This window comes from Lepidochelys olivacea (genome assembly GCF_965140295.1).
Source record: "Lepidochelys olivacea isolate rLepOli2 genome assembly, chromosome: 11".
Classification (NCBI taxonomy): domain Eukaryota; kingdom Metazoa; phylum Chordata; order Testudines; family Cheloniidae; genus Lepidochelys; species Lepidochelys olivacea.
The window spans coordinates 128,352-145,119 of record NC_140421.1 but is presented as its reverse complement, the minus strand read 5'-3'; the positions used below and the strand labels follow the sequence as shown (position 1 = coordinate 145,119).

The following is a 16,768-nucleotide window of genomic DNA, read 5'->3' as shown; positions in this document are numbered from 1 at the left end:
CCTCATAACTCATGTGTTCTAGACCCCTAATCATTTTTGTTGCCCTTCGCTGGACTCTCTCCAATTTATCCACATCCTTCTTGTAGTGTGGGGCCCAAAACTGGACACAGTACTCCAGATGAGGCCTCACCAATGTCGAATAGAGGGGAATGATCACGTCCCTCGATCTGCTCGCTATACCCCTACTTATACATCCCAAAATGCCATTGGCCTTCTTGGCAACAAGGGCACACTGCTGACTCATATCCAGCTTCTCGTCCACTGTCACCCCTAGGTCCTTTTCTGCAGAACTGCTGCCTAGCCATTCGGTCCCTAGTCTGTAGCGGTGCATTGGATTCTTCCGTCCTAAGTGCAGGACCCTGCACTTATCCTTATTGAACCTCATCAGATTTCTTTTGGCCCAATCCTCCAATTTGTCTAGGTCCTTCTGTATCCTATCCCTCCCCTCCAGCGTATCTACCACTCCTCCCAGTTTAGTATCATCCGCAAATTTGCTGAGAGTGCAATCCACACCATCCTCCAGATCATTTATGAAGATATTGAACAAAACCGGCCCCAGGACCGACCCTTGGGGCACTCCACTTGATACCGGCTGCCAACTAGACATGGAGCCATTGATCACTACCCGTTGAGCCCGACAATCTAGCCAGCTTTCTACCCACCTTATAGTGCATTCATCCAGCCCATACTTCCTTAACTTGCTGACAAGAATACTGTGGGAGACCGTGTCAAAAGCTTTGCTAAAGTCAAGAAACAATACATCCACTGCTTTCCCTTCATCCACAGAACCAGTAATCTCATCATAAAAGGCAATTAGATTAGTCAGGCATGACCTTCCCTTGGTGAATCCATGCTGGCTGTTCCTGATCACTTTCCTCTCATGCAAGTGCTTCAGGATTGATTCTTTGAGGACCTGCTCCATGATTTTTCCAGGGACTGAGGTGAGGCTGACTGGCCTGTAGTTCTCTGGATCCTCCTTCTTCCCTTTTTTAAAGATTGGCACTACATTAGCCTTTTTCCAGTCATCCGGGACTTCCCCCGTTCGCCACAAGTTTTCAAAGATAATGGCCAATGGCTCTGCAATCACAGCTGCCAATTCCTTGCATGGGATCTGTCTGCTCTGCCTTGGTGTGTACAGGTGCTCTGTGCGTGTGTGTTCGTTCCCATATGGGAAGGATATTACCTTCCCTCTCTGCGTGTGTGGAAGGGATTCAGTGCCCTATGCGTAGGCTGCTGTATGTGAGGGGGGCAGAAGGGGTTGGCCACTGTGTGTGTGTGTGTGGTGTGATTGGCAGCTGTGTGTGTATTGTGAGGAGTCGGGGTCAGCAGTCCTCGATCTGTGTGCGTGAATGGAGAAAGATAAGAGTATGCTCTGTTGACAAAACCATCGGTGTAGACACAGCTCTCTCAGCAAAGGCGTGCTTCCAGTGACATAGCTCAGGTTGGCCAGGGAGGAGATGTTCTACGCTGGCAGGTAGACTCCTTCTGTCAGCGTATGCCGCGTCTACACTAGGGGTCTATGCCAGCATAGCTATGTCAGCCTAGGCTCTGTAGTGTAGACATTCTACGTTTTGAAGGTTTTCTTTGGAACTTTGAGTGCTAGAAACAACTTTTTTGTACATGAAAGCCTGAATTGCGACCTCATGGAGAGACTCCAGGAGCCAGGGCTCTAAGCACATGCCTGCAGTGCATGGGCATGTCGGAGTTTCCTGCTCTGTTGTCCTGTCATTGGCACACAGTGGGGCTGCGTGCAGGGTGGCCCTGTATGCTGGCATGTGTGGGGGAGGGGGTGTCACTGTGGCTTGAATTGCTTGCATTGTTATGTACTAGTCAGTGTGTATTGTCTGTGTCACAGGTATTGTATGATGTGAGAGGGTTTCTGGAGAAGAACAGAGACACCTTTCGGGATGACATTTTAAATATGCTGAAGGATAGCAGGTAAGCAGCCCTTAATGCTCAGCAGGGGAGAAGGGAGGCTGGGATGAAGAGGACTCTGTGGGACTAAATTGAGCAGCATTCACATGGTAGCAGGGTCATGGAGAGGAAGAGTTACTTTATATGATTGACCAAGTTCCTATCTCTCTGTATATTGGCAGCAGGAGTGGGGGCTGGAGAAGAAGTCAGTTTTACTGCAAAGAAATTGATACAAAGAAACATATATTGAGTATCAGCATTGCCTTTGTTATGGGATGGACTTTGCTTGTTTTCTTCCATGAAGATTTTCTGTGCCAGAAAGGTGACACTTTGGAACTCCCAAGGGATCCTTTGACTCAGGGAACTGCAGTACTTAACAGGCATAGCCATGCATGTACATACCATCCTCACCCTCACGCTGCGGAGAGTGGGGAGGAAGAAGGGGCACCAAAGGAGATGCTGAACGAGTAGCCTGAGAGGGGGAGGAGAAGCCGACAGGACAATTTTACAGGTGCTGTAGTGGCGAAATCTATGCAACATTGATTTGCTGTTTGCATCTGGGGCTTTCAGATTCTTTATGCCACATTTGCTGCTCCAGTGGACAGCACAGCCCCCAGCATAAGTTAGAGCAGTCTCAAGGTCTGCTCTAGCTTATGGCAGCTTCCCTACTGATGCTCTGCACCCTACAATACCAAAAATGCAAACTGCTGTGGCCTCCAAAATCATGGAGCAGGTCCTTAAGGAATCAATTCTGAAGCACTTAGAGGAGAGGAAAGTGATCAGGAACCAGTCAGAATGGATTCACCAAGGGCTAGTCATGCCTGACTAGTCTAATTGCCTTCTATGATGAGATAACTGGCTCTGTGGATGAGGGGAAAGCAGTGGATGTGTTTATTCCGTGACTTTAGCAAAGCTTTTGATACTGTCTCCCACAGTATTCTTGCCAGCAAGTTAAAGAAGTATGGGCTGGATGAATGGACTATAAGGTGGATAGAAAGCTGGCTAGATCGTCGGGCTCAGCAGGAAGTGATCAATGGCTCCATGTCTAGTTGGCGGCCGGTATCAAGCAGAGTGCCACAAGGGTCAGACCTGGGGCCGGTTTTGTGCAATATCTTCATTAATGATCTGAAGGAGGGCATGTACTGCACCCTCAGCAAGTTTGCAGATGACACTAAACTAGGAGGAGAGGTAGGTAGGCTACAGAGGGATCTAGACAAATTAGAGGATTGGGCCAAAAGAAATCTGACAAGGTTCAACAAGGACAAGTACAGAGTCCTGCACTTAGGATGGAAGAATCCCATGCACCGCTACAGACTAGGGACCGAGTGGCTCAGCAGCAGTTCTGCAGAAAAGGACCTAGGGGTTACAGTGGACGAGAAGCTGTATATGAGTCAACAATGTGCCCTTGTTGCCAAGAAGGCCCAATGGCATTTTGGGATGTATAAGTAGGGGCATAGCGAGCAGATTGAGGGACGTGATCATTTCCCTCTATTTGACATTGGTGAGGCCTCATCTGGAGTACTGTGTCCAGTTCTGGGCCCCACACTACAAGAAGGATGTGGAAAAATTGGAAAGAGTCCAGCGGAGGGCAACAAAAATGATTAGTGGGCTGGAGCACATGATTTATGAGGAGAGGCTGAGGGAACTGGGATTGTTTAGTCTGCAGAAGAGAAGAATGAGGGGGGATTTGATAGCTGCTTTCAACTACCTGAAAGGGGGTTCCAAAGAGGATGGCTCTAGACTGTTCTCAGTGGTAGCAGATGACAGAACAAGGAGTAATGGTCTCAAGTTGCAGTGGGGGAGATTTAGGTTGGATATTAGGAAACACTATTTTACTAGGAGCGTGGTGAAACACTGGAATGGGTTACCTAGGGAGGTGATGGAATCTCCTTCCTTAGAGGTTTTTAAGGTTAGGCTTGACAAAGCCCTGGCTGGGATGATTTAGTTGGGGATTGATCCTGCTTTGAGCAGGGGGTTGGACTAGATGACCTCCTGAGGTCCCTTCCAACCTTGATATTCTATGATTCTTTTCCCACTGTGTCCCTGACCAATCCCATGGCGCTCCCCCATGCTGGGGGCTGTATGGGGCAGAGGGTGTTGGGCTAGCCATGGTGGTCCTGTGCCATCACTGTGCTGGGGGAATCCTCCAGGGTGCTGTTATAAATCTTTACAGCCCCTTTAAGCTTCTAGCAAGGCATAAAGAGCTATACTCAGAATTTTTCTGTCCTCTTCCCTCTGCCTGTTTTTTCTTGAAGTTCTTGGGCTTGGGAATCTGGATCGGAGAGCTCCAAACTGAGGGCCTGCAATGGAGGGGCACTGGACTTGAGGACACAGGAGGCCTCAGTCCTAAGTTCCTAGGACCTTCAGAGGTCACCTCATTGCCATCTGATGTTCCTTCTGAGGGCCTTTGGATACAGGGAGCTCTTGCTATGAAATCATCTAGGGGTAAGGGCCCTAGTGCAGGGTCTCAGACACATGGACTATCAGCAGCTACAGGATCTCACTCCTTTGCTAGAAGGTGGGCTGGGATATATGATGATATTTTAGGGATGTCACAGGGTGGCTGACCCCTTTAAATGAAGCCGGTCCAGGTCCCCTGTGCCAGCACTGGTGCTCCCTGTTTGGCCAGTTAAGAGGGTGGGGCAGCACCTGGGGCTATCTATGATCAGGGACAATCTGAGAGAAAGAAGTCACAGAGGGCAGCTGTAGGAGGTTCTGGAGGAGAGGCTGAACTGCACACAGTATTCAAGGTGTGGACATATCCTGGATTTATATAGAGCATTATGATATTTATTGTTTTATTATCTATCCCTTTCCTAATGGTTCCTAACTTTCTGTTAGCATTTTTTGACTGCGGCTACACATTGAGTGGATGTTTTCAGAGAACTATCCACAATGACTCCAAGATCTCTTTCTTGAGTGGTAACAGCTAATTTAGATCCCATCATTTTGTATTTATAATTTGGTTTATGTTTTCTAATGTGCATCACTTTGCAATCATCAATATTGAATTTCATCTGTCATTTTGTTGCCTAGTCACCCAGTATTGTGAGATCCCTTTGGAGCGCTTCACAGTCTGCTTTGGGCTTAACTATCTTGAGTAATTTTGTATCATCTGCCAATTTGCCACCTCACTTTTTACCCCTTTTTCCAGATAATTTTTGAATATGTTGAACAGCACTGGTCCCAGGACAGATCCCTGGGGGACACCACTATTTACCTCTCTTCATTCTGAAAACTGGCCGTTTATTCCTACCCTTTCCCCCGTCCTTTGAACCAGTTACTGGTCCATGAGAGGACCTTCCTTGTTATCATATGACTGCTTACTTTGATTAAGAGCTTTTGGTGAGGGATCTTGTCAAAGACTTTCTGAAAGTCCAGTGGATCACCCTTGTCCATGTTATAGACAAACTAAGAAACTTTCAGCCAGATGGAAAAGTAAAAACTGCTAGAAATAACAATAATAATAACTTGGAGATACCAGAGCCAATGAATGCCTCTTCATGAGAAAAGGAAAATCAGCAGAAAGATTGGGAACAGACTGCATATGTTTCAAGGCTCAGAGCCTTCTCGGGTAACATGCTTTCAATGGTTCATCTCCAAGAGTGGGTATCTGTGAAGGCAATTACATGACGTGTGACTGGAATACCGTGTGGCTGTGCCATGAGAGAAGGGATGCAGCAATCTGGCTGGAACATGGATTGCTGTTTGTGCAGTTCCTCCTTGGGGGTCTGTGTAGCAAGAAGGAGGAGATGTGCTGCTTAAGACAGAATGCAGAACGCTGTCTGTGTAACATCATGCTTCGAGGTAGTAAGAGACAGGAAATGCAGCTCTGCATCTGGAGTGTGGGCTGCTGTCAGTGTTGCAGCAGTTTAGGGGTCTGTGCATCTAGATGGAGGGGATGCCCTGCTGAGCCCTGTGCTGCAGCCGCATTGTTGTGTAGTGGTGTTTTGGGAAGGTATAAGTAGGATGTCTGGCACATGGGTCGGGTGGTAAATGAGCACCCAAGCTCTGATTCTTTCGTAGCTGACCCTAGAATCTGATGTCCTGTGTTTTCTGTCTGACCCTCCTCCTCACCGCCAGGCTGGACTTCATCTATGACCTCTTTGAAAGAGTCTCCAGCCGGAGCAGTGAGGAAACTCTGAAGATGGGAACCCAGAGGCGCAGGCCGACCGTCAGCTCCCAGTTCAGGGTAAGGAATTCCCCAAGAAAGTGGGCGACTCTTCAGAGTGAAGAGGAGGAACTGGGGCCGGCGTGACTGAATAAGAAGTTGAGTGTGGGGTGAAGAAGAGAGACAAGAGAATGAGTGATTCCTTCAGTTTCTTTTCCAGCCCTGTAAACCTGCTGGGATGTTGCAGATAGATAAGACAATGTCTCTCTCCCACAGTTTACGCTGTAATGTGCGGGAGGGAACAGGGAGAGGATGAGCACTACAACAAGAATATGCTTTTGCTTTTTGCAGCAATGTCTTGAGTGTCTCAGTTTGTTTTTTCAAGTACTGATCCTATGGGGTGGTGGAGGGGGCTGGAGTTTAAGCTAAGTGTTGATAGGTCTTGTGGAGGCAGTAGTTTTTATATGGGCACACAAGAACAGCCATACTGGATCAGACCAATGGTCCATCTAGCCCAGTCTCCTGTCTTGCAATAGTGGCTGGTGCCAGGTGCTTCAGAGGGAATGAACAGAACAGGTAGTCATCAAGTGATCCATCCCCTGACCCACTTTACCAGATTCTGGCACACAGAGGCTAGGGACACTGCAGAGCATGGTTTTGCATCTCTGCCCATCCTGGTTAATAGCCATTGATGAACCTATCCTCCAGGAACTTATCTAGTTCTTTTTTGAACCCTGTTATAGTCTTGGCCTTCACAACATCCTCTAACAAAGAGTTCCACAGGTTGACGGTGCAGTGTGTGAAGAAATACTTCCTTTTGTTTGCTTTAAACCTGCTGCCTGGTACTTTCATTGGGTGACCCCTTTTTCTTGTGTTATATGAAGGGGTAAATAACACTTTTTCTCCACACCAGTCATGATTTTATAGACCTCTATTTTATCCCCCCCCCTTAGTTGTCTCTTTTCCAAGATGAACAGTCCCAGTGTTTTTAATCTCTCCTCATATGGAAGCTGTTCCAAACCTGTAATAATTTTTCTTGCCCTTCTCTGTACCTTTTCCATTTCTAGTATAATTTTTTTGAGATGGGCAACCAGAAAGGTGTGGGCATACCATGGATGTATATAGTGGCATTATGATATTTATTGTCTTATTATCTATCCCTTTCCTAATGGTTCCCAACATTCTGTTCGCTTTTTTGACTGCTGCTGCACATTGAGCGAATGTTTTCTGAGAACTAGCCACAATGACTTTCTTGACTGGTATCAGTTAATTTAGACCCTATAATTTTGTATATATAGTTTGGGTCTTGTTTTCCAATGTGCATTACTTTGCATTTATCAACACTGAATTTCATCTGCCGTTGCCCAGTCACCCAGTTTTGTGAAATCCCTTTGTAACTCTTCACAATCTGGTTTGGACTTAACTACGTTGAGTAATTTTGTATCATTTTCAAACTTTGCCACCTCACTTTTTACCCCTTTTTTCCAGGTAATTTTTGAATATGTTGAACAGCACTGGTCCCAGTACAGACCCCGGGGGGACACCACTATTTACCTCTCTCCATTCTGAAAACTGACCTTTTATTCTTACCCTCTGTTTCCTGTGTTTTTAAACTATGAGAGGTCCTTCTCTCTTATCCCATAACTGAGTACTTTGTTTAAAAGCCTTTGGTGAGGGATCTTGTGAAAAGCTTTCTGAAAGTCCAAGTACACTGTATCCACTGGATCACCCTTGTCCATGTTCGTTGCCTCCCTCAAAGAATTCTAATAGAATCATAGAATATCAGGGTTGGAAGGGACCTCAGGAGGTCATCTAGTCCAACCCCCTGCTCAAAGCAGGACCAATCCCCAATTAAATCATCCCAGCCAGGGCTTTGTCAAGCCTGACCTTAAAAACTTCTAAGGAAGGAGATTCTACCACCTCCCTAGGTAACGCATTCCAGTGTTTCACCACCCTCCTAGTGAAAAAGTTTTTCCTAATATCCAACCTAAACCTCCCCCACTGCAACTTGAGACCATTACTCCTTGTCCTGTCCTCATCTACCACTGAGAATAGTCTAGAACCATCCTCTCTGGAACCACCTCTCAGGTAGTTGAAAGCAGCTATCAAATCCCCCCTCATTCTTCTCTTCTGCAGGCTAAACAATCCCAGCTCCCTCAGCCTCTCCTCATAACTCATGTGTTCCAGACCCCTAATCATTTTTGTTGCCCTTCGCTGGACTCTCTCCAGTTTATCCACATCCTTCTTGTAGTGTGGGGCCCAAAACTGGACACAGTACTCCAGATGAGGCCTCACCAATGTCAAATAGAGGGAAATGATCACGTCCCTCAATCTGCTCGCTATGCCCCTACTTATACATCCCAAAATGCCATTGGCCTTCTTGGCAACAAGGGCACACTGCTGACTCATATCCAGCTTCTCGTCCACTGTCACCCCTAGGTCCTTTTCCGCAGAACTGCTGCCTAGCCATTCAGTCCCTAGTCAATACATTGAGGAATGATTTTCCTTTACAAAAGCCATGTAGGCTCTTCCCCACAAATCATGTTAATGTATATGTCTGATAATTCTGTTCTTTACTATAGTTTCAACCAATTTGCCTGGTACTGAAATTAGGCTTGCTAACCAGTAATTGCCAGGATCCTCTCTGGAGCCTTTTTAAAATTTGGCATCACATTAGCTATCCTTTAGTCATCTGGTCCAGAAGCTGATTTAAGAGAGAGGTTACATACCACAGTTAGTATTTCTGCAATTTCATATTTGAGTTATTTCAGAGCTCTTGGGTGAGTACCACCTGATCCTGGTGACTTATTACTGTTAATTTATCAATTTGTTCCAAATTGACACTGTCCATTTAAAAAAAAATTGTGAAAATTTGTTCCAGTTTTACACCCCTCCCAAGTCCCTGCTAATTTTTGTGGGGTTTTTTTACAATCATATTTTCCTATTTTAAAAGTGTGAGACACCCACATAAACTGACTGCCTGTACGGGAGAAACAGTGAGAGTGGCTACCCACAAAGATGCAGGTGCAGTGATCTTGGGTGTTGTTTGTAACTCAGGGGTCTCAGACTTCATGATTGTATAGGCTGAACTCATGGCAAACACCAGGGGCTTATTCTATCCCTTCATTCTCCCAACAACCTCTCTGTATACCACCCACCCATTTCCTTCTTTTTCAATGACTCCCTGCCAACCCCCCACCCAATGTCAGGGCTCTGTGTATCTGCAGTTGCCCCCTCCCGCATGCTCGGGGCTCTGTGAGCCTCCTCATTCTCACTTTCTCTCTATACCAGCATGCCCAACCTCCCCTCCACCATAGGTTCTGTGACCCACCCCACTGCTCCCTCCCCTCCATCTTAGTGTGTCACAGATCCGGTTGGCTCCCCATAAGACTGCTGTGAAGGGAGTCAAAGTCTTGGATCCCTGGGTGGGTTAAGCTTCCCTGGGTCTCAGCAGGCTGCAGCTCAGTTTCCTTCCTTAGTCTCTCTGTTACATTTCCTGGGCCCTAACTCTGTCTGCTACCCCTTCCTGGACATGGAGCTCTTTACTCCTCAGGACCACCTCTAACCTCCAAAATACCCCAGTTGCTTAAACACACCATGTGCCAATATCCCACTAAAATTTGTGAGCCTTCTGGTTCATGGTTTATTTCTCTCTGGAGAAGTGTGGAACTGTAAAGCATTTAACAAGGGGAGACACTTTGCCCAGAGTCCAACACGATTGCTCTTTTACTTGATCTGTATTTTCTTGTGCTTTATATCATTATTTAGAAAACAATGAATGTCCTAACCACAGTGGTGATTGCTAGCTCACCGTTCCCTTAGCAGTCCTTGGGGGGCTATATGGGCTCAGGGCAGTAGCCCATGAGCTCAGGGAAGTAGCCCCTTGCCTCATGCAGACCCCTATATGCTGGGTTGTTTCTCCCGCATGCACACTTCCTCCCCAGCTTCTGCGATCTTCCTCTCTTCTTTCCAAAGCTTCCTGTTCCGGGATGGCCCTCTTTCCAGTTCCCCGTGTGACTCCTTATTTAATCCTGAGGCTGGTCTCCTGTCATTCTTTCTTCTGTGTTTGGTAATTTTCCATTGCTTCAAACTCCCCCTCCTCCCCCCCCGCTTCCTTCACATTTCCCAGCTTGAGCAAAGCTACTCAGCATCTCTGTTGTCGATTCAAAGCACCATTGTTAACATGAAGTACCTTCACATTGTCCTTGTCTGAGGAAGACATGCTTTTCAAGCTGGTAAGACTTGGGGGATAAACAGCCAACAGGCATTCATGGTACACCAGTTTCCATAGTAACAGTTCATAATAACTTTGCAGTAGCAACCAGAATTCATAAGTTGTATAGCTAGAGCCCCAATATCATCACACAGGGTCCTCCATTCTCTGCCCCCACATGCCGGGGACTCTGCATATCCCATTTTCCCCCTTCCCCACTCATGCCAAGGTCTCCCATCCCTTCCACCAGGAGCTCTGTGTGTGCCCCTATTCTGCCTTCCTCCCCATGTCAGGGCCCAGTGTGCCCCCCATTTCCTCCCATGCCAGGGACTCTGTGTGCACCTTCATTCCCCCTTCTCCCCCATGCCATGACTGCCCATTTTCCTCCCATGCCAGGGGTCTCTGCATCCCCATGCTCTTCCATTCCCCCATGCCTGCCATACCAGCATCTCCCATTTCTTCTTTGAGTGCTAGCACATGTCCTTTCCAGTGTAGGTGTGTGCGCACCCCGAGCACAGTTACCGGAAATTTTCCTCCAGTGGTATCCCTCAGGTGCCACGTGCTTAGAGCGCTGGTATAAAGGGCCCTCCCAACCTTGCATCCCCTCAGTTCCTTCGTACTGCCCATGATGGTCACTGGAGCTGCTCTCTTTGCTTCAGCAAACTTTCCCAGTGGTTTTTGCTGTTTTTTTTGTAGTGTGTATCATTGTATATAGTTTAGTCAGTTTTAGTCTATTAGGGTTGGACCTTTTCTGCTTCAGTTGGTGAAGTTCATCCGTTCCCTGATGCCAGCGCATGCCTCATTCACCAGGCTTCAGGGCCTGTGCCTCCTGCGGCATGTCAATGCCCCTGAGTGACCCGCACTCGAATTGTCTCAAGTGCTTGGGAGAGACTCACAGGAAGGACTGCTGCCAGATCTGTAAGGGCTTCAAATCTCACACAAAAAAGGACTGAGAGGTGAGATTAAAAGTCCTTCTTGTAGAGGCAGCTCTGAGACCTGCTTCAGAACTGAGTCGCTCAGACTCGGCACTGAGTACCTTGGCATTGGTGCAGAGTGCTCCTCTCACTGTGCGAGAGTCTTGGCATCATTCCCCATCCCTGGTGCCTAAGAAGAAGCACAAGAGGCCACTGCACGAGAGGGGTCAATTCCTGGTGCTGAAGTCAGCCAGGCCTGGGGACAGGGATAAAGTGAGACCTGTGTCAGGCCACTCTTCTTCTTCCCACAACAGCTGGTACCAGCAACTCAGGAGCCTACACAGGTCCTGCTAACTCCTTGGTACTGTCTTCAAGCAGGCAGCCTGTTACCAGTATGTTTACAGTGCTGTCGACTCCGGAGGCATTTGCAGCACCCAGGACCTGCTCTCGCTGCTGCTGTCTGTATCTCCAGCGGTGCAGGAATTGGTGCCGCTGGTATCATCAGCCAGGGAACCAACTTCTCCCAGCCTCTGCCTGGAATCAGGACCGTGGTACCATCCAGGGGAAAACCCTCCATGCTAGCCTCAGCGCAGGCTTCACTATCACAGCATTGATCTCCGGCACTGATGGGGTCCACACCTCCCTAGTCGCCTCTGTCTTCGGAGTCAGAAGTAGGGTCATACTCTGTTTGCAGCCACCTGTGCTACTCCCCGTGGCACTCCTACCCCCACCAAACCAAACACAAGCGTATCACCGAGTGCTTGCCCTCTGGTCCTTGGAGGCTGGTGCCAGCCCAGGGTCCTCTCTCAAGGCACTCCTATTTGGTGGCCTCCAAGAGTAGAGCACCACCAGTGCCTTGATGGGAGACTCCTGATCTAGACTCCGGTACCAAGCATCAAGAGGAGGGCCTATGGGTCTCGGCCGATACAGAAGGAGGGGTGGAGGGCCCTCAGTCGATGCTGGCTTCCTCCTCCCCAGAGGAGATGGTATTGGCAGCTGGCATGTCTCCTCCCCAAGATGACCACAAGGCTCTCCAGGACTTGTTAAAACAGGTGGCATCAAATATGGGCATCCAAGCAGAGGTGGTCAAGGAGTCTTCTCATAGCCTGCTGGACATTTTGACAGCAGCGGGCCCCTTGAGGGTGGCTCTGCCACTTGGTGAGGCTATCATGGACCCGGTTAAGGTTCTTTGGCAGACCCCTGTTTCCCTTCACCCTATGTTAAAGCATATGGAGAAGAAGTATTATGTGCCAGCCCAAGGTTACAAATTCTTATACTCGCATCCCCCTCCAGGATCCCTGGTAGCATTGGCCACTAACAAAAGAGATTGCCAAGGGCAATTGGGGGCAACGTCTAAGGCAAAAGACTCCAAAAAGTTGGACTACTCTACTGGAGGGTTGCAACTTAGGATGGCAAACCAGCAGGCATTGCTGGGTTGCTATGTTTTAATATGTGGGATGTCATGCACAAGTTTAAAGATCTTCTCCCTCAAGAAACCAGATAGGACGTCTCCTTGCTGGTTGATGCAGGGAAAACCATAGCGGCCCTTGATGTGGCTGATTCTGTGGCCAGATCCATGGCCTTCGTGGTAACCATGCACAGGCGCTCTTGGTTACAGTCTTCCGGTCTTTCTCAGAGAAGATCAGTGCTAAGCTCCATGGGCTTAAGGATTCCAGGACAACCATGAAGTCCCTACAGTTATATACCCCAGGGGCTTCTAGGAATCATGACAGGCCCCAGCAGTCTGCCCAGTACTTTGCCTTTGCCAGCTTCTGCCTTGGGACTGACACATGCTGCTCCCAGGCACTCGGGAGCTTGAAGCTCTCCTTTTGACGAGATGCTCAAGGTCCCCGTCCCAGTCCCCCTTATATCAGATGCAGTTGCTCCTCTGTTTTCGGACCGTCTGTCCAACTTCATCAGTGCCTGGGTCTGTATCACCTTGGACCGCTGAGTGCTGTGCACAGTGGAAGTGGGATACACTAGTCTCCAGTTTGTTTCTACTCCCCTTTCCTCTTCAGGGACCCTTCTTACAAGCGACTCTTGGTCCAATAAGTCCAATCCCTCCTTCGGATGGGAGCCATGGAAGAGGTTCTGCAAAACTTGAGAGGAAAGGGGTTCTACTCCCATTTTCCCTACCTTAAGGGTGAGCAATGGGAGGAGGGGGCAGAGAGGAGCAAACAGGGGCACGGGGCCTCTGGGGGAAGAGGCAGAGCAAGGGCAGGGCCATGATTTGAGCACCAATGGCTCCCCCACTTCTAGGGAGCTTCCGGTGTTCCTGTTCTAGACCTGCGCCGCTTCAAGAACCTGGCTGTTCACCTCCTTCCCATATGGTGCTGCCCAGTGCAGCAGTCTGGGAGCTGACCTTGTCTGTGAAGAGAGAGGCAAAAAAAGCATTGAGAACTTCAGCTTTTTCCACATCATCTGTCACCAATCAGTAATGGTCCCACACTTTCCCGGACCTCCTTCTTGTTGCTAACATACTTGTAGAAACCCTTCTTATTACCCTTCACATCCCTTGCTAGCTGCAACTCCGTTTGTGCTTTGGCTTTCCTGATTATACACCCCTGCATGCTCGAGCAATATTTTTATACTCCTCCCTAGTCATCTGTCTTAAGTTTCCACTTCTTGTAAGCTTCCTTTTTGTGTTTAAGCTCAGCAAAGATTTCTCGTTAAGCCAAGCTGGTCGCCTGCCATATTTGCTATTCTTTCTCCACATCGGGATGGTTTGTTCCTGCGCCCAATAAGTCTTCTTTAAAATACAGCCAGTTCTCCTGGACTCATTTCCCCATCATGTTAGCCTCCCAAGGGATCCTGCCCATCAGTTCCCTGAGGGAGTCAAAATCTGCTTTTCTGAAGTCCAGGGTCCATATTCTGCTGCTCTCCTTCCTTTATTTTGTCAGGATCCTGAACTCGACCATCTCATGGTCACTGCTGCCCAGGCTGCCACCCACTTCTACTTCCCCTACTAATTCTTCCCTGTCTGTGTGCAGCAGGTCAAGAGGAGCACGGCCCCTAGTTGGTTCCTCCAGCCCTTACACCAGGAAGTTGTCCCCCAAATGCATGGCAGTGGTGGCAGCCTGCCTGAGGAGACGAGCAATGCCTGTCTACCCATATCTCAACGACTGACTAGTCAAAGGAAAGTCCAGGGCTCAGATGGAATCCAGCATCCTCCTCATCCAGTCAACTTTCCAGGCCTTAGGTCTACTAATAAACACAATAAATCCTACCCTTGTCCCAGTGCAGAGAACAGAGTTCATCAAAGTGGTACTCAACTCCACTCAGGCCAGAGTCTTCCTCCTGGGAGACCAGTTTCAGGCGACCATGGTCCCAATAAGTTCCCTCAAGACCCACTTGGTTACAGCAGTGTAGAGCTGCTGGAGACTTCTGGGCCACATGGCATCATGCACTTACGTTGTGCAACATGCAAGGCTGCACCTCAGACCTCTTCAGGGATGGCTGGCCACGGTGTACTCACCTACCAGTCACCATCTGGACTCAATTCTCACCATACCTTTTTGAGTCCTCTCTTCCCTGGATTGGTGGCTGGATCCTTGCACGGTTCATGCAGGAATACCCTTTTCGCGGCCCCAAACTTCAACGTCGCCAGTTTCGGACGCGTCGGCACTAGGCTGCGGAGCCCGTTTAGGGCCCCTCGGGACTTAAGGCCTCTGGTCTCTAGAAGAGCGCTCTCTTCATATCAACGTCAGAGAGCTCAGGGCAGTCATCTTAGCCTGCCAGGCGTTCCTGCCTCACACTGCAAACCAGGACATATGGGTTCTCATGGACAACACAACAGCCATTTTTACATCAATAGGCAGGGTGGGGCATGTTCTTCCCTGCTGTGCTGGGAAGCAAGCTATCTGTGGGAATTCTGCATAGTGCATTCAATCCACCTCAAGGCTTTTCAGCACCCGGGAGCACAGAACCAGCTGGCAGATCGCCTCAGCAAGTCTTTCTCCACTCACCACAAGCGGTCTCTTCGGCCGGGTATCACATTTTCCAATGGTGGGGGACTCCTCAGATAAATCTGTTTGCTACCCAAATCAACAGGATATGCCACCAGTTCTGCTCCCTGCAAAGCCAGAGCTCAGGGTGTCTCATGGACCCTTTTCTGCTACTGTGGATAGATCACCTGCATTACACCTTTTCTCCTATCCCACTAGTGCACAAGGTTCTGATCAAGATCAAGCGGGACTGGGACTGGGTCATTCTCATAGCCCCGGCCTGGCCCAGGCAACATTGGTTCACCACCCTATTAGGCCTCTCAGTAGAGGCCCCGCTCCCGCCTCATTTATATCCTGACCTGATCTCTCGGGGCCTCAGTTGGTTGCTCCATCTGACCCTCAGCTCTCTTTATCTGACAGCCTGCAAGCTTCGTGGCTGAATCATGAAGAGCTTGCTTGCTCAGAACAGGTTCATCAGGTCCTCCTAGGTAGTAGGAAGTCCTCTATCAAAGCTACTTACTTTGCAAAATGGAAGCATTTCTCCCATCTTCCCAGCGTGGAATTCAACCCTCGAGTTCTTCATTGCAGGTTATATTGGAATACCTGTTGTTTCTGAAACAGCAAGGCTTGGCTGTTCCTTTCATCAAGGCTGACGTTGCAGTGATGTTGGCCTCCCATCCCCCATCGACAATCAGTCCATCTTCCATCATGAGATGGTTATCTTTTTCCCTAAAGGCCTAGAGAAGATATACCCCCATGTTAGAGATTCCATTCCTCCCTGGGAGCTACACCTCATCTTATCAAAGCTTATGGGTCCCATTCAAGCTGCTGGCAATGTATTCGTTAACTCATCTTCCCGGAAGGTGGCCTTTTTAGTGGCCATCCCTTTGGCTAGAAGAATTTTGGAGATTTGTGCCCTCACGTTGGAGCCCCCGTATATGATTTTCTTTAAGAGTAAGGTGCAGTTGTGTCCGCACCCTGTTTTCCTCCTGAAAGTGGTTTCACAGTTCCATTGCAGTCACCTGGTCATTAGCACACATGTTCTCGGCACACTATGCCATCACCCAACAGGCCAGGGACGATGCCATCTTTGGCTGAGCGGTTTTGCAGTCAGCATGTCTATGAACTCCAAGCCCTCCTCCTATATAACTGCTTAGGAATCACCTACATAGGAGTAGACATGTTTAAGAATTCGAAGAAGAAAAAACTATTACTAACCTTCCATAACTGTTGTTCTTTGAGATGTGTTGCACATGTCCATTCCAAGACCCTCCCTGTCGGAGTTAGCCGAAAAGAAAGAACTGGGGGGGGGGGGCAGGGTCAGCAGTGCCCTTTATATTGGCACTGTGAGCACACAGTACCTGAGGGCACCAGAGCCAACCCCACAGATACCTCTAGGGGAAAAATTCCAGTGACTGTGCTCAGGGTGTGCACACACCTACGTTGGAATGGACGTGTGCAACCGATCTTGAAGAACAATGGTTACGGAAGGTCAGTAACAGTTTTTCCCCTCCCACCAGAGGTTCTGTGTGCACCCTCATCCCCCTCCTCCTTTCTTCTTTTCCTTCTCTTTTAGGGTGCCAGTGTTTTAAACTGTATTGGGAGGACTGGTCATTATAAAATGGGGGTATTGTGCTGGAAAATGTTAATGGCCACCATCAACTGGTTCTTT

The 16,768-nt window shown here is 48.6% G+C and overlaps 1 protein-coding gene across 1 annotated transcript in view; it reads left to right on the top strand.

Annotated features, from left to right (window-relative positions):
- Positions 1-16,768, top strand: part of LOC311528178 (unconventional myosin-X-like) — a 269,478-nt gene that overhangs the window by 133,329 nt on the left and 119,381 nt on the right. The window contains exons 16-17 of the mRNA XM_084642873.1: positions 1,856-1,938; positions 5,998-6,106. Coding sequence (XP_084498999.1) covers positions 1,856-1,938; positions 5,998-6,106 — 192 coding nt within the window. The remainder of the gene's footprint in view (positions 1-1,855; positions 1,939-5,997; positions 6,107-16,768) is intronic.